Below are 18587 nucleotides of genomic sequence, written 5' to 3'. Positions count from 1 at the left end.
CTTAACATTTTCAGTTTCACACAACTATTTTCCTTAAGAATTCACCAAGGAAAGGGGCGCCTGGGTGGCTCAGTCGGTTAAGCGTCCGACTTCGGCTCAAGTCATGATCTCATGGTCCGTGAGTTCGAGCCCCGCGTCGGGCTCTGTGCTGACCGCTCAGAGCCTGGAGCCTGCTTCCGATTCTGTGTCTCCCTCTCTCTCTGACCCTCCCCCGTTCATGCTCTGTCTCTTTCTCTGCCTCAAAAATAAATAAATATTAAAAAGAATTCACCAAGGAAAAATATATTTCCAATACAAAATGAACACATTTTTTAAAATAGTGAGAATAATATAAATCACAGTATTTATTTTTTCACTCTTGTTAGACTCTAGAATTTTAACACACATACACATGTCTGACCTTTTTCTATTTAAGTGGTCTTATTGTGTACGGAACATTATAAAAAGGCTGTATCATAGCATTCTCTGAGAAGGCAGGGTATAAATACAAGCAGCCCTTAATATACTCCATATTAAATAATACAGTAATATGATAAGAGCCAAACATTTTTTTACCAAAAAGTGAAGAGTTTTTAAATTGAGCTGTAACATTTTAATTGAGGAAAATGTGCACTAAATCAGCCTTCATCTCTACATGATTACTCACGGGAACTGGAATTCCAAATGGGACTGGTGCATACTGAGTATAAAGATGAAGAGGTATGGGCACAAACACTGGTACGGGAACTGGCACCACAATGATCTGGGGCTGACTTGGAGTGTCTTCTAATGAAAAATAAATAAATTAAAAAAAACAAAACAAAGAGGGTTAGAAACATCTTAATATAAATTTTTTAAAAAGCAATGGCGATTTACAGTTCCAAAGAATTATAATTAAAAAAAACTTTTTAAAGCACACAGACCTATAGTTCAAAAGTGTAATCTATGACACTGGCAGTCAAAAGAAGAAATAACTAAACTAGCAAAGAAAGGTTTGAGTATAGCAAAGATAAAAAGCAGGCAACAAAACAATGAGCAATGATATGAGGATACAATGAATGAAGTATATAATGTGGATTAATGCATGTAAAGAACTGGAACAATTATCTTAGAAGAGGGTTACAGAAAACTGCTAACATGAATAAGAAAGGTATGTTAAAGATGAGATTAAATAGGGCCATTTTTGTGAAGCTATAATGAACTTTAAAATAAATGTTTATGTATTCTGGGGGGAGGGGACAGAGAGAGAGACAGACAGAGGATCTAAAGTGGGTTCCACACTGATAGCAGAGAGCTTGATGTGAAGCTCAAACTCATGAACTGCAAGACCAGGACCTGAGCTAAAGTCGGATGCTTAACCGACTGAGTCACCCTGGCACCGCTATAATGAACTTTTTTTTTTTTTCAACGTTTATTTATTTTTGGGACAGAGAGAGACAGAGCATGAACGGGCGAGGGGCAGAGAGAGAGAGGGAGACACAGAATCAGAAACAGGCTCCAGGCTCTGAGCCATCAGCCCAGAGCCCGACGCGGGGCTCGAACTCACGGACCGCGAGATCGTGACCTGGCTGAAGTCGGACGCTTAACCGACTGCGCCACCCAGGCGCCCCTATAATGAACTTTTAAAATCATTTCTAGTTGATAGTGTGGAGTTACTGCAGATCTGTTAGCACAGAGTAATATGATGAAAAGGTCACTAAAAAAGATTAATTTGGAGGCCATCATAGTATGGAATAAAAAGTATATGAAGTGTAAAAGGAGCAGGCAATTGAAGTATGTACATACAATGAAGACGATGAGGACCTGGACTAGGGTGGTTATGATACCTACAAAAATGAATAAATACATACAAGCAGATTTTCTTTTTTTTTTAAACCTTTTTTTTTTTTAATGTTTATTTATTTTTGAGAGAAAGAGAGAGAGACAGAGCACGAGCAGGGGAGGGGCAGAGAGGAAGGGAGAGAGAATCTGAAGCAGGCTCCAAGCTCTGAGCTATCAGCAGAGAGCCTGATGAGAGGCTTGAACTGTGAGATCATGACCTGAGCCAAAGTCGGATGCTTAACTAACTGAGCCACCCAGGCAAGTGAGCCACATACACATATTCTAAGGTATTAAAAAGATGAAACAGAACTTAGAAACCTAAATGAGAATAGGGAAACTAAGTGAGAAGGATGGAGAATTTATCCAATGTTTAACAGGTATCCTACAGGGTCCTTTCTATGTACCAGAAAAATACCCTAGATGATTATAAAACCATTAATGTAAGAGAAAGGTAATGCTAGTGAGAAGAAGTGAAAAGCTGACAAGTTGAGTAGGGTTAGAGGTAGGAAATAATATTGGATCAATTTTACCATGGTTTAGTGGACATTAAAAATTACCTGTCAATGGGAATGCAAACTGGTGCAGCCACTCTGGAAAACAGTATGGAGGTTTCTCAAAAAACTAAAAATAGAACTACCCTATGACCCAGCAATTGTACTACTAAGGTATTTATCCAAGGGATACAGATGTGCTGTTTTGAAGGGGCACATGCACCCCCATGTTTATAGCAGCATGTTGTTTTGGCTATCAACAATAGCCAAAGTATGGAAAGAGCCCAAATGTCCATCGATGGATGAATGTATAAAGAAGATGTGGTATATATAGACAATGGAATATTACTTGGCAATCGAAAAGAACGAATTCTTGCCATTTGCAACTACATGCATGGAACTGGAGGGTATTATGCTAAGTGAAATTAGAGAAAGACAAATATCATATGACTTCACTCATATGAGAACTTTAAGAGACAAAAACAGATGAACATAAGGGAAGGGAAACAAAAATAATATGAAAACAGGGAGGGGGACAAAACATAAGAGACTCATAAGTATGGAGAACAAACAGAAGGTTACTGGAGGGGGTGTGGGAGGGGGGACAGACTAAATGGGTAAGGAGCACTAAGGACTCTACTCCTGAAATCACTGTTGCACTATATGCTAACTAATTTGGATGTAAACTAAAAAAAAAAAATTTTTCTTAAATTACCTGTCGATAGGAGTCTGGGCAAAATGGGTGAGGGGGAGAGGGAGATAGAGGTCTCCAAATTATGGAATGAGTAAGTCACAGGAATAAAAAGCAGAGCATAAGTAATACAGTCAATGATACTGTAATAATGATATGATGGGGACAGATGGTAGGTATACTTGTAGCGAGCACAGCATAATGTATAAACTTGCCAAATCTCTAAGCTGTACACACCAGAAACTAATGTAACTGTGTGTTTCAACTATACGCAAAAAATAAAAATAAAAATAAAATCACCGGGATTAGAGATGTCTGATAACCAAACTACATAATACTAAGTAAGTCACTATTAACTACAATACAAATATAGGCTGAAGTCATCTGTAACATTACTATTCAATGTGGTCCATGGGGGCTTTAAAGAAATGCAAAACCTCAGGGGCGCCTGGATGGCTCAATCAGTTAAGCATTTGACTTCAGCTCAGGTCATGATCCCACAGTTCTTGAGTTTGAGCCCTGCAGTGGGCTCTGTGCTGACAGAGTGGAGCCTGGAGCCTGCTTCAGATTCTGTGTCTCCCTCTCTCTCTGCCCCTCCCCTGCTTGTGCTCTCTCAAAAAACATTTAAAAAAACAAAAAACAAAAAAAAAAACCCAACCACTTAAATTCTTTACAAATTGTCCTAAGGGAATACAGCAAATAGACATTTATTTGAGAAAATCTACCTAAATACAGTAAGAATAGTGGGAATCTATGACATGTGCTCCACTACTTACTCCATACCCCAGCTCAGCCAGCTCAACTTGACAGAAGCTCTGCTCTGGGTAGGTGTGGCCAGGAGGAATGGGATCCTATTTCTTCAGCTCCCAAACAAGGGTTACCATATCTCACCAGGGGGCTGGCCACCATCATTTCTCATTCCCTCCAACTCCATATTGAAAAGTTTAATTTCCTGGTGAGTACAGCTGACAGGCTGGAGTCTCCCTTTCTCCACCCAGCTGCCACCCATAGGGTAGAAGCCCTACTGCAGGACTGGTAGGCCAAGAATATGAGGTCCCAATCATCCTCAGCCCAGATCATTTGCAGGGCAGAGATTCCAGGCCAGGAGAGGCCAGCTGAGAAGATCAGAGGACTGCACCACACCAGCATCCAGAAAAGTAGATTAGAGGATTTTGCTTAGGGATGGCAATTCAAAAGAAAAGAAAGCCCCCCGCCCCCACAAAAACCTGACTTTATTTGATATAGAGGGTAGAAAAGTTCAAACATAAGGATCCTCTATGAAACTACAACTCCTATTAAGAGCGTGTCTATATAATTCCAAAGTCTACCCTTATTCCATAAAATTACACTGTCATCAACAAAAGAAAATGAAGTGTTCACAGTATGGTATTATCAATTAACTACCTTCTCTTTGGCATAACTTAATTTTTAGAGGGTGAAAATACCTAACTGACAGGAAAAGTCATGAGGGTGCAACTGGGTGATGTACATAAGCAATCAAACACATCACCCAGGGCATAGGCACTCAATTAATGTAAGCAAATCTAGCATTCCTTCCCCACTAAAAAATATATATATATATATATAAATATATATATACTAAATATATATAAATATATATATGTATAAATTTATATATTTATATATGTATAAATTTATATATAAATAAATTTATACATAAATTTATGTATAAATTTATTTATATATATATACTAAAAACATATATAAATATATATAAATATATATATATAGAGAGAGAGAGTATATATATATATATATATATATATATACACACAGAGAGAGAGAGAGAGAGAGAGAGAGAGAGAGAGACACAGAGAGGAAGTGCAAGGAACATACCTGTCTGGCATTCTTTGTTTTGAGTATGTGGTTTGCAAGAAGTGGCTTTAGTCTGTGTGATAGGTTTACATAATAAAGCTTTATTCTTCAAAAGTCTTGGGGGCTGGGAAGGTGGCAGTTTCAGAGCATCTGTTTGTGTACTTGCCTAGAAAAAAAAATCAGAAACCAAAGAGGTTTCAAAAGCTTATCATTAATTAGAAGAAATACTATAATTTCAAAAGAAACACTATATTGGAATTACATGGAAGACAAAGAACATAAATATTCAACTAAATATGTAAGAAATACAATATTCCTGAAATACCAATAGCTATATAAGAATATTTTGATAACTATATACTGACTCTGAATGTATCTAATTACCAATTCTATTTACCAAGAAAAATGCTATTTCTATTATAAGACATTGCTGGTCAATCTGGCTATGTTTAAAATGAGAACTGTTATTTCCTGACTGAGATGAGTCTTAAAAGACTTAGGTTCAAGATAACTAGAAATAACATAAACACTTATGATCATTTAAATAACCTAAAAAAAGATGATGTGAAAGTTATCTAACAGACCAGGAAACACTTCAGAACTGCTACTGTTCTAGTTGTAAATTTTTCTCCTATTAATTTTCTTCTAAGAAACAAAGCAAAAATTATTGAGGAAAAAAAAAGAGTGCTTACTTAAGGATAATCTGCTCTGGGTGGAAACAAACTGTATTTTATAAATACTTTATTTACAATCTGACTACATTACAAAATGTCCCAAATACCTTTATGCCTGAATTCTGTAAAATTTTATTATCTACTATTAAAAACAACAAAAACAAACCAACAAAAATAGGCTTCAGTAACTATGCAGAGATAGCAAGTATTCAAAGAAATCAAAGTACATTAAAGACCTAATTAAATAACCACAATATGAATCAATCAATAAATAACCAGAATATCTTATTCCTAAACAAAGGTTATGAGCTTATGAAAATTATTTTACATAATAAAGAATAAAGCATAGAAAATTAGCATAGACATATTCATACTGTACAAAACTGGAAAATAAACACAGTAGCAAGCAATACCAGTTAAAAGAATAAAACTTACATCCCCAATGATTTTCGCTGTTACTGTTGGAACTGCACCTAATATAAATTAAAATAAATATTTAGGACCTTACACAATTATTTAAACATAAACAGCAGCATTTAAAGCTGATGGTGGGATAACAGACACAAAATCTCCAAATAAAAACAGGTATTATCTTAATTCATGGGAAGACTAGCATCTAAAGTATCACGTGAGAAAAAGGGACAAAAACATTGTTTAGTGCCCAACAGCCCACAGAGAGCCACCACTCATAATATAAATGTGTCAAATATTTGAAAATGACCAGTGATGGAAAAAAGACAGAACCCCTGTACTCAACCTCAAAAGGCTACATAAATGCTTTCAAATCAGACATACCTTGTAAGACACTGTTAGAATTCACTGTGGGCTGAGCAGCAGGAGCACTGGCTAATGATACCACATTGGCTATAACTGGAGTTGAATCTTTTCTTAGAGATGGGGGCCCTGCTGAAGCAGCTGGCACCATGGAAATACTTGCTGATTAAATAAACAAAAATAAAAAGACCTCATGTAATTTATATGCACATACATAGAACCCAACATCTCAAGGAGGTTAAACAATGCTTTCAGTAAAGTTAAATTCTGTCAGAGCAAAGAATCACGTTAGGATTAACTGGGGTTTTTGTTTCCTATTTTTTAATTAGTGAAACTTAGAAGTATTCCATGTATTTTCTCTTGTAAAACTACACATGTGGTGCCTTTAAAAGGCCATGTGGGGGCGCCTGGGTGGCTCGGTCGGTTAAGCGTCCGACTTCAGCCCGGGTCGCGATCTCGCGGTCCGTGAGTTCGAGCCCCGTGTCGGACTCTGCGCTGATGGCTCAGAGCCTGGAGACTGCTTCCGATTCTGTCTCCCTGCCCCTCCCCCGTTCATGCTCTGTCTCTCTCTGTCTCAAAAATAAATAAACGTTAAAAAAAAAAAAATTAAAAAAAAAAAGGCCATGTGATTTATATTCTATGTCCTTTGTTACACTCTCAAATCCTTGTTTAAGGAAGTCAAGGTGTATATACCCATTACAAAATATTAACTGCCGTTCTGTCCCATAGTTCTTAGAGTTTAATTCAAAATGTTCAGAGAAAACTAAATGAACTCCTTTCTACAAAGCTTTAAACTGTTAAACAAAAAGGGATTCAAATATTAATGTCATTTGAACAGAGTGAAATTTGCATTTCATGAAATTATTAACAACTGTTTAAAGTTCCCATTCTGTAGAACAGTAGTTGGTCCCTAGCACTGATCAAAGACTATAAAGTTTAATTTTACCTGCATTGTTTTGTGAAGGTGGGTCACACATACTTTGCTGATTACAGAACATCAAGATACAAAGCAGGTTACAGAAATGTTTCATTTCTCCTCGCCATTTCAAGGACTCACTGAGTTTACCCTGTCGCTTACAACCATCACATTTGGCCATCTAAAAATGAAATAAGATAGTAAAAGAGTAAAATACAAATTATCTCTGGTCTGACAGAATAAAAGGAGTTCACACATAACAAGTGAGGAAATTAACTTAATTTAGAACATAAAAATGAAAACCATCCTAAAATGGTAAACATTTATCATTTTTCAAATCATTTACACTACATATTAAAAGTCACATTAAAGGGGCGCCTGGGTAGCTCAGTCAGTTAAGCGTCTGACTTCGGCTCAGGTCATGATCTTGCGGTCCGTGAGTTCGAGCCCCGTGTCGGGCTCTGTGCTGACAGCTCAGAGCCTGCAGCCTGTTTCAGATTCTGTGTCTCCCTCTCTCTGACCCTCCCCCGTTCATGCTCTGTCTCTGTCTCAAAAATAAATAAACGTTAAAAAAAAAAAATTTAAAAAAAAGTCACATTATAAAGATGCCAATAACGAGTAATTAAAAAACATAGTGAAATGAAAATAAAACCTATCTTCTTCAAAAACTTCAGAAGACAAATTCATTTTAGTTATATAATAAATAGATAAAATGCTAATTTTAAACTCTTTAATGTCTTAAGACTGACACGTCTTCTACAAGGAAATTAAAAACAAAAAGAACATAACTTCAGTGACATTAAAGTCATCTTAAATCTTACATTAATACCACAGGACAACATAATACATTTAATACTTAAAAGTTTTAAAATCATTACATTGCCCTTCATACCACTTTAAAGAATAAAAGAAGGGAATAATGTATGCCTTAATTTGAAAAACCCCAAGGATATTAATTTTAATTACCTGATAGAATAGAACTGTATATTTGGACATGCATTCTTCACAACAGAACTCTTCTACTTTCCCCCCCAAATTATTCTGTACCAATTTGGGAGATGTCTGTAAACAATAACTGCACATTTTACAGTGATTTCCCCAGCGTTTCGCCAAGTCATGTTTATAAAGCAATTTGCAACCTAAAAACAGGAAAAATAAAATTAACATTAGAAAAAAATTAATTAAGTACCTACATCTTTAAACTTAAATGCTCTAAGACAATGTTTTCACAGTTGGATCCTTACCAGTTAGTAGACCAAGAGATCAATTTATAGAATCTATACTATCATTTTCTTTTTCAAACAAAAGAGGACAGGACAGTAAATATTACAGAGCATCACATATAATAAAAGTCTGTTTTGTTTCCTAAAACTTTGTTTCACTTGGGTAGGCGATAACATACTGGGTCACAATGTAAAATGTATTTCTTCTTTTGTGTTGTGGTCAAAAGGTTTGAAAGCCAATAGTCTAGGAGGTTAATCATGCACAGTTTTAGAATAAAACATTTTAAACATACAAAAAAGTCATCGAAATAGACAATCTACCTCATACTGATTTGTCTATTATATTCAGAAATATAATGACTATTTAAAACAATAAAAATATAATTTAGGATGCTACTAAAATGTAAGAAGTTCTATTTATTTATGTTTAAATATTTGCTTTTATTTATTTATTTATTTACTTACTTACTTATTTATTTATTTAGAGGGTGCGCACAAGCAAGGGGAGGGGCAGACAGAGGGAGACACAGAATCCGAAGCAGGCTCCAGGCTCCACACTGACAGCCAAGAGCCTGATGCAGGGGCTCAAACTCACAAACTGTGAGATCATGACCTGAGTCAAAGTCAGACACTTAACCGACTGAGTCACTCAGGTGCCCCTAAGAAGTTTCTCTTTAGAAACAAGCGCCAATAACTAAAAGAATCCCTATCAACCTAAAAACATGAAATGTTTTTCACATCACCACCATCTTCTGTAATACACTTCAACAATCTTTTCCTTCATTTTAACATCTATATGATATGAAGGACTAGCTCAGTAAAAAGCAAACCAAATGTAAACAAAACAAAAAGCTTTGTTACACAATGGATAAAACAGATAAACTTACAAAGTAACAGCTTAAATTATCAGTTACTTTTAAGAGGACCAACATGATCAGTAGGTAAGATGATCTTGTCTTTACCTTCACTACAGAATGACTTGTCAGCACCTGAGAATCGCACAGTCTCCTTTACAATTTTCTCAATTTTACAATATTCACACATTGCCATTACATTATTTATTTTCTTATATTCATCAGAACAATTCTTGCCACAGAACTGAAACATTTTACCCTGTAAAGAAATAATCATTAAGTACTAATGAAACATTTGGTTTATCTTTTGGAAATCCTTTATTCCCTCTTATTTTAAAACAAGTAGTGTAATTTTTAAAGATGAAAAGCTAGAAATGATTTTATAGATAGACCATTTTACACTCAAACCCTTTATCAGGATCCTATACTTTACCTTATAGTCAAGAAGTTCTGGCTTTGTGGCAAAAAGACGGTTACAGTGCTGACACTTGAGTTTTACAACACTTCGTGCAAACCCAACATGCTGGGATTGGGCAGCAAGACGCTGGAGGCCAGCTGCAGCAGAGCTACTGATGGAGGTGGGGGAGACAGCAGAGGTATTACTCCCACCTGCTGACACTGTTGAACCTGTGGGAATGCTTACAATTACCTGGCCCTGAGACAAGGGCACTACTGAAGAATTCATTCCTGTTGGTTTGTTGAACAAATTCTGAAAAATGAAACAAAACAAGATAATCAATATAATCATTTGTTCAGTCAAATGAGCACCGAGTGCCTAAGTCTGACAAGCACAATTCTAGGTACATAAGATACACCTGTGAACAGGTGACACTCCGTGCCCTTGAACAGCTTAGAAGTGAATGGATACAGTGTCATTTATATGCAGAAACTAAAATAACTAATGATCTCTTTAAATTTTTTAAACTTTTTTTTTTTTTTAAGTAATCTCTACATGCAACATGGAGCTCGAACTCAGGACCTTGAGATCAAGAGTTGCATGTCTACTGACTGAGCCAGCCAGAGGCCCCAAACTAATAATCTCCTTTAAAAATAATATCCCCATGGGATGGCCTGGGTGGCTCAGTTAGTTAAGCGTCCGACTCTTGGTTTCAGCTCAGGGCATGACCTCATGGTTCATGGGATAGAGCCCTGCACTGGGCTCAGCAATAACAGTGCAGAGTCTGCATGGGATTCTCTCAGTCCCTCCCCTGCTCACACACTCGCTCCCTCCCAAAATAAATAAACATTTAAAAGAAAAAAGGTAAATTAAATAAAATAAAAATAATATCCTCCCAGGGCACCTGGATGACTCAGTTGGTTAAGCATCCGATTCTTGATTTTGGCTCAGGTCATGACCTCATGGTGGTGAGTTTGAGCCCCGTGTCGGGTTCTGTGCTGACAGCACAAAGCCTGCTTGGGATTTTCTCTCTTCCCGCTCTCTCTGCCCCTACCTGCTCGTTCTCTCTCTCTCTCTCAAAATAAATAGATACACTTTTAAAAAGTTAACAAAAAATAAAAGTAAAATAAAATAATAACATCCTCCCAATAGATAATCTGGGTAGTAACAGTACCATTTAATTTTACAGGAGGCAGTTAAATGACATGCCTCCAAACACATCAAAAATCAAAGAATCCAAGTGTAACAGGACTGAGAAAAAAATTCAGGCAATCCAGGCATTAGCAAACACCTAACAAGTTTATATACGTTATGGTAGGCAACTCACTGACAGGAGAGGAAGATTTCTGAAGCCGTACCTGGAAAGCTACCACACAACTGTAGCTGCAGAAATTGCGTATACTTCCATCTGACATGGCTAGGTGATACTGAGGGATTGCTGAGGTTTTACAACTGTTACATTGAACTTGTACACCTTAGCAAATCAAAATAAAAACTAATGAGTAATATATACAAACGTATACAAATGTATGAGAAAATAAATATTATCCAATATATGAAATTCAAGGGCCAGGTCAAGTTGCAGCAACTGAAACTAAATCATGTCACATACAGACAAAAACTAACTTAACATTAAAAATATTTCTTTTAATGTAAAGTTGGCACGGTAGATCTACCCTGAAACTACAAAATGAACCCTGAAATAAATCAGGTGTGGATAAAAAAAATACCTTAAAGAAGTCAAATGAAATTCTTTTGGTAAAGGGGAATGCACAAATAGGCAAGCAAATAAATAAACATAAGTTAAGCAATCAAGGCAATAGGTAATATTTTACAACACAGATCTGAAATATTTTAAACTTGCCTTAAAAATCAATTAAATCTGGACAAAAATCTGTACTATACAAAAAGCAATAACCATAATTTTGTCAACTATTATATTTATATAGTTCATGAAACCAGTATTACCTGCAGAAGTAACCATTTTAACTCTGTAAGCAGATAAGCAATTAACAGAACAGAAAAGCTCTGTCTTTCCCAAGCTATTGGTATTTTCAATCATTTCTGCTGAGGATCTCAATGATTTGCAAAGCGCACATGGTGTAATTTTGGCTGATTTCTATTAAGAGAATAAAATAACATTCATTTTTACCAAATGATAAGTAAAAGCATAATTCTTTGAAATGTTTATACTTAACACTGTTGAAATATTTTAAATTAGTGGCTTTCAAACTTTTATGATTACAATCCTCAGTAAGAAATAAATTTTACAAAGTGACCCAGTACATACTTCTGAACTTTTGTGTTTGTGTAGTATACATGTATATAAAACTGAAAAAAGTTTCATAAAACAATATAAATCATGATAACATGTGATGCATTTTTATATTTTCCATTATATTCTATCCATTAAAAAATAATGCTGAACGCAACCTAGCAATTAATTTGGGAATCTACTAATTGATTGTAACTATAGTTTTAAAAATAGTATTTAAAAAAATTACAAACAGGGAATTCATGCTCTTACACTATGCTAAAAATTAGAAGAACCCCCCCTACAAAAGGTGCTATATGTGGCAATAAAATGTGATTTCAATAAAATTAATAAACTTATTAGGAAAGTCACTGCCAACTATTCTATCACTAACAACAACAAAGCACACAAAGCAATAAAGCAAGTAAGCAATAAAGTGGGAGCAAACCTTGGATATCACAAATTTTCAAATATAAGCAATCAAACAGTCTATTATTATCTTAAGTTTGAGCTAAATTAGGGATTCAGCAGGGGTGCCTGGGTGGCTCAGTGAGTTGAGCGTCGTCCGACTTCAGCTCAGGTCATGATCTCACGGCTCGTGAGTTCGAGCCCCGTGTCGGGCACTGTGCTGACAGCTCAGAGCCTGGAGCCTGCTTCTGCTTCTGTGTCTCCCTCTCTCTCTGCCTTTCCCCCACTCAACACTGTCTCTCTCTCTCTCTCAAAAATAAATAAACATTAAAAAAATTTTTTTAATTAGGGATTCAGCAGTCAGTAATACTAAATACTACTAGTATATCATACATTCAAGATAACTTGTAAGTATATCCAGCATCCATTATCTCTGTGAAGTTTTTGCTGATAGTCTCATCCTGTCCTACCAACTAGAACTGACCATGTTTCCTCTGTGCCCCACTGAACACCATAATACTTCCACCATAGCATCTCTACTCAGTTTTATGTCTATCTCCCTCAGGAGACATGGAGCCCTTCAAAGCAGGAATCGCATCTAATGTTTGTTGAATGAATTATATATAAGGAAAAAAACAAAACAACAGATACGACCATTTTCAACATGCCAGGTTCTATACTAGGTGCTTTCCCATTCTTCCTTCACATAATCCTAATAACATCCCAGTGACAGTAGTAGTATAATACCCATTCACAGATAAGAAAAGTTAAACCCAGAGAGTTTAACTGTTTATCCAAGGTAAAATTCTATTTGAATAGAGAATCAAGATATCAAACTGAGATATGCTTTACTTCTAAATCAAATTCTTTCTCTATACCACAGTACATATCAATATGTGAGAAATTTAATAAGTAATGGCTAAATTAAATATAGTAAATAAATTAAAATTAAGATGATTCAACCTATTTCTCCTTCTCTTGTGGAATATAAACCATCTTTGAATGGACTGAATCCAAGTAACTTTTAGTACTTGAAACAGTTATCAGGAAAACAGTCTTTTGAACAAGGATAAACTCATGAAGATATTGGCTTTTTTTATCCCCTGTGAAAGCAAAAACAAGGAGTTTCTAAAGGAAGGAATAAATAGTAAAGCTAAGCCCCTTTAATGTACTTGAATAATAACAAGAAATAAAAGGAAACACCATATAATGTTTAAAATTCCAAAATCACTGCAAAGTATTAAGAATTTAAAAGGATTTTCTCAATTGACATTATTACATTCATGAATGTTGGTAGACTGTATAAAAAGTCACTATTTTAAGAAAAAGAATGATCAGCTATCATGCTACAAAAGAAAGGCATTGTAAAATAAACAAAAAAAGATTATCATATCTTTGGATTTATGAATTCTAAAATCTAATTTTTGATCAAAATTTGCTAACAAATTACAAATATGATAAAAACGAAGCTGTATTTGTCATACAGAATTCATTCAATTCATCTTCTATAAGCCTCATCTATTCACAAAATAATATATGACCTACATTTATTTTTTTCGTATTTCATGAAGAAAAGGAAAAACCCTTATAAACAAATTAATGGTAAGATTTTCAATTTCTGAATTGCAATTTCAACTATATGGATCTGATTCAAGAATATGTACGTAACCTGGACCTTACCTTGTCCAATAAAAAAGTATATTATAGGGGCACCCGGGTGGCTCAGTGGATTAAGCGTGCAAATCCTGAGCCAAAGCTCAGGTCATGATCTCACGGTCTGTGGGTTCGAGCCCCGCATCGGGCTCTGTGCCCACAGCTCAGAGCCTGGAGCCTGCTTCCGATTCTGTGTCTCCCTCGCTCTCTGCCCCTCCCCTGGTGGTTCTCTCTCTCTCTCTCTCTCAAAAATAAAATAAAACATTAAAAAAAAAAAGTATATTATATGCAAACCAAATATATTTCAAAGAAGGCTACACACCAAAAAGATAAGACTGGGTATCTCTGGGAAATGCATTATTTTTCTTCTTTGTGTATTTTCAAAATATTATTCAAAAACATGAATCATACTTGAAATAAAAATGTCATGCCCACAAGCATGTATTTCAAATGCATGAAGAGAAATATGCTATTTACAAAACTCTATACCCGGGTTTTTAATAACATTCATTTGACAAATCCTATTTATATGTAAAGTACATCAATTAAGCTAATAATAAGATCTTAGTATTTCTGCGGCATTTTCATAAGTAAGTACTACCAAAAAACGTAGATCCTCCTGAAATGAACAAAGACATCGGGGTTAGATACAGTCATGTACCTGCTTATACGCCGTAACACATGCTGAACTACAGAACTTCTTAGACTGGCCCTCTATCTGAAGCACGTGGCACTGCCCAGAGCCACTGTAGCAGTAGCCCCCACAGTTCTCACAACAGTTCATGGTGAGGTTGTTGGCAGAGCGAAACTTAGAGAAGCAGGCATCACTGCAAAGTTTATGTACCACATTCTGGTAATTAACTTCATGTCGAATCTAGGAATTAAAAAACAACAAACAAATCACAAGCACAGACCATCAAAAGCTGTTCTTGGGGTGCCTGGGTGGCTCAATAGGCTGAACATCTGACTCTTGGTATTGGCTCAGGTCATAAGCTCAAGGGATCAAGCCCCTCATCGGGCTCTGAGCTGACAGCACGGAGCCTGATTGAGATTCTCTGTCTCCCTCTCTCTCTCTCAAAAGAAACAAACATTAAAAAAAAAAAAAAATCTGTTTTAAGCACAAACATTAGATTTCCCCCCAACACACCCCAATACAGTAAAAAGATGACTTACAACAGCATTCTTCTGACACATGCTGCATTTGGTTGAAATGCTATTCGTATTTATGGTGACAACAGGTTTCCTTTTCAGTTCGTATGTTGACAGACATGACTGACTGCAAAAATCTTTACTAGCTGTGGTATTTTCAAACTGGGCACTGATCACATCCTTTGGATTTAAAATGTCTCTAAAAATGATAACAAAGATAAAATAAGCCACAGTATCATTTGTATTTTTCCTTTTTTGTGAGTTAATAAGTAACACAGAGGCCATTACAGGTGTATGGAAAGGGCACTGTTACTTAAATGAGAAAGCCTCAGTTTTCCTGGATAAACTGATAAATTGCTCTGATCCTTAAGTTCTGTTCCATAAAACAGAACTTCTAACACATGACTTATTTCATAGAACTGTTGTGAGGATTAATATACTATATTTTAAGACTAACAGACTACACATCAAACAGTTCTCATTCATTATCTCTAGTAGGTGGGATTATAAGAGATAGGAATTTTCTTTTTTAGGCACTTCTATATTTTCAAAATACTCTTTAAAAATAATTAAAACTATTTTTAATTTTACATACACTTGAAAAATCAAAAAAGAAAAAAAACAAAACACTATCATTTAAGAGTAAAGATACAGGGCCGCCTGGCTGGCTCAGTCAGTACAGCATGCAACTCTTGATCTCAGGGTTGTGAGTTCAAGACCCACGTTGGGTGTAGAGATTATTTAAATAAAACCTTTAATGAATGAATGAATGAATGAATGAATGAATGAAAGTAAAAGTACATTTCAAGCTACAAAGTGTATATTCTAGCATGGTTATACAAAATAGAGTATTTCTATATCTAAATAATTTAATTCACAAGTATTAGTAGCAAAGGCAATGAATATTAAAACCTTTTAAGGCTCCCTACCACTCCACCCTTTATCTTACCCCTAAACCACTGTTCCTAAATAGTAGTTTATCAGATAGTTTAAGTGTAAAGCATTTTAAAAGCCAATGGGAAAACAATGCCTTGATGAAATTTTCCAAATAGTGTCTCTCTCTCATGAATACACATACACATAATAGTATATAAGCCATTATATTCATTCTTGCAACTTAAATTATACGAATAGAGCACTTTTTAGAAAAGATGACAAATATCTCTGATTCAATAAAAGATAATAGTAAACATAATGGGAATCATCACCAGGAACACCTCATATGCTGTAATGTATAACTTCATACCTCATCTTCTATACAGTACTCCAGGCACCTCTAGTTTCTGCATTTTTTTTTTTGCCTTCACAGTTATTTTTTAAGTAGATTTTAATATATTTCATTTATAGGGGTATTTACTGAGCACTTATATTGAGCCAGCCACTAGCTACATCCTGTATAAAAATATGGTACAAGCATGCACTAAAGGCGCTCACACTATATTGGGACAAACAAACAAATGACATAAAATGCCATAACAGAAGCATTCTTAAAATATAAAAGTGAACTAATTATGAAAAAATATAATGCACAACAGAAAGAGAAATGAAGAAAAAATTATTTCAGACAATATGTAACATGAAAGGCTATTTTTGCTATGTCTTAAATAGGAGTTTTCCAGAAGGTTAAGGAAATAAGAATTGGGGAGCAGCATTGATCAAAGCAATAGAGTATAAAAGTAGGTATTTCTCACTTGCCTTAGTATGCTTAGCATCCAACTACATTACATCTTATCATAGATTTTATCTGATTCCAAACAGTAAAAATTCAGAAATGATACAATCCCAAAATAGTTACTTCTCTATCATTGTATCAAGTAATTTTATCTAAAAGCATTAAAAAGATTACCCTCCAAATTACCTCTTTTAAGTAGGATTTTGAAACAGATTTTTAAAAACTAAGCATTAGGTCCTTATCACTAAGGAAACCTGAAAATTAAATGATGATTAGCTAAAATATATTTAGAATTTAGGTTAAATTCAAGATGCTAAGAAATATGGTTAATAAAAGATTAAGAAAAATAAAACGTAATTCAAAGAGCTAATGAGGTTTTTTTTTTTTTTTTTTTTTTTTTTTAAATCAACTTAAGTGCTGCTGCTATATCACTACTGGTCTATAAAAATAGCAGTGGCTATCAGGATGGAAATCTTTTCTAGCTCCACCCATTCAAATTAAATTGAAATCCTTCTTGGGCTCCTTCAAGGGATTAACTTACAAATTAAACCTGTTTGATTATATGGAGTGGCAGGGGCAGGCGATGCATTTGCCAAAATTAACCAGCTATGTGACACAGAGGAACTCTTTTAATTTCTTTGAATCCAATTTCCTTATACTTAAGGTGCGATCCAATTCAACAATATTATAGTCAGATAAATCAGACCATCCTAAACTTCTGCAGTCTGACTGTGTAAGAGGAAAACAAGGGGAGGAATGGTTAAGTGGTAAAAAGGAGATAAAAGAGTAGTTCAGGAATAAAACAAAATGCAAGGAAAAACAAGACTGATCAGTGGTTGAGGACTGAGCAACAATAGAAAAGATATCCTGTAAAATGAGAAGGGGAGAAAAGAAAGAAAATGGAGAAGATCAGGCAGGTAAGGAGTACCTGAAAGGACAGTAAGAGGCAAATGGAAAAGAACGAGGGATTTAAAAAAAAAAAAAAAAGGATAATAGAATACGTGAATGAAGAGGTAGAACAGTTAAGAGTCAAGAAATGACAGGATGAAAAAATGGAAGATTTATGGATAAGACCAAACATAACAAAAGAGAAATGCAATCTTAAAGGATAACCAAACTACATAAGATCAAGACAGGTAAGATATGATATGTAGGTAAAAATGACCTAAAATAAAAATATGTATGCACAAGAATTTAAAAACAAAGAAAGAGGGCACACATCTTAAAACTTCTATGGGTTTCTGGGATGCCTGGGTGGCTCAATCAGTTAAGCATCCAACTCTTGATTTCGGCTTAGGTCATGATTTCATGGTTTGGTTCATGGGTTTGCACCCTGCACTGGGCTACCCACTGACAGTGCAGACGCTGCTTGGGATTCTCTCTCTGCCTCTCCCTGCTCACACTGTCTCTCTCAAAATAAATAAAAAACGAAACAAAAAAACAAAAACCCCTTCTGTGAGTTTTCTAAGGTCATTTTGAAATTCACTGATAACATCTCTGAACTATCTAGGGCTATTATTATGAAAGAAGAAATAGAATCAAAATTTCAGAAAGTGCCTATCACTAAAGTAGAATTAAATAAAGAAGCATAAAAGGAAGTTATATGAAATTGTCTCATGGCAAAACAGAAAACAGGAAAAAAAAAAACCCTATAAATATAATTTTCAAGTTGACTTAATCTTAGAATCTGATGATGAATATACTAGAATATAGAAAAGAGGTACACACTTTCAAAAGCATGCTTTATAATTCAAACAGTATAAATAAAGAAATCTATTTTTGCTAAATCAAACAT

The 18587-nt window shown here is 35.1% G+C and overlaps 1 protein-coding gene across 4 annotated transcripts in view; it reads right to left on the bottom strand.

Moving 5' to 3' along the window:
• The window catches only part of ZMYM4 (zinc finger MYM-type containing 4), a 148461-nt gene that overhangs the window by 32407 nt on the left and 97467 nt on the right, over positions 1-18587 (bottom strand). For all 4 annotated transcript variants that reach the window (XM_032594254.1, XM_032594255.1, XM_030325241.1 and 1 more), the window contains 12 exons: positions 15145-15319; positions 14633-14845; positions 11625-11775; positions 11015-11130; positions 9693-9968; positions 9368-9518; positions 8149-8321; positions 7213-7363; positions 6288-6428; positions 5928-5965; positions 4840-4984; positions 647-765 (listed from right to left, as the gene is read on the bottom strand). In XM_032594254.1, coding sequence (XP_032450145.1) covers positions 647-765; positions 4840-4984; positions 5928-5965; positions 6288-6428; positions 7213-7363; positions 8149-8321; positions 9368-9518; positions 9693-9968; positions 11015-11130; positions 11625-11775; positions 14633-14845; positions 15145-15319 — 1849 coding nt within the window. The remainder of the gene's footprint in view (positions 1-646; positions 766-4839; positions 4985-5927; positions 5966-6287; positions 6429-7212; positions 7364-8148; positions 8322-9367; positions 9519-9692; positions 9969-11014; positions 11131-11624; positions 11776-14632; positions 14846-15144; positions 15320-18587) is intronic.

Source organism: Lynx canadensis, chromosome C1 (genome assembly GCF_007474595.2).
Source record: "Lynx canadensis isolate LIC74 chromosome C1, mLynCan4.pri.v2, whole genome shotgun sequence".
In the NCBI taxonomy this organism is placed as follows: Eukaryota; Metazoa; Chordata; class Mammalia; order Carnivora; family Felidae; genus Lynx; species Lynx canadensis.
Note: the sequence above shows the minus strand (reverse complement) of the source record. Positions and strands in the feature narration are given on the sequence as shown.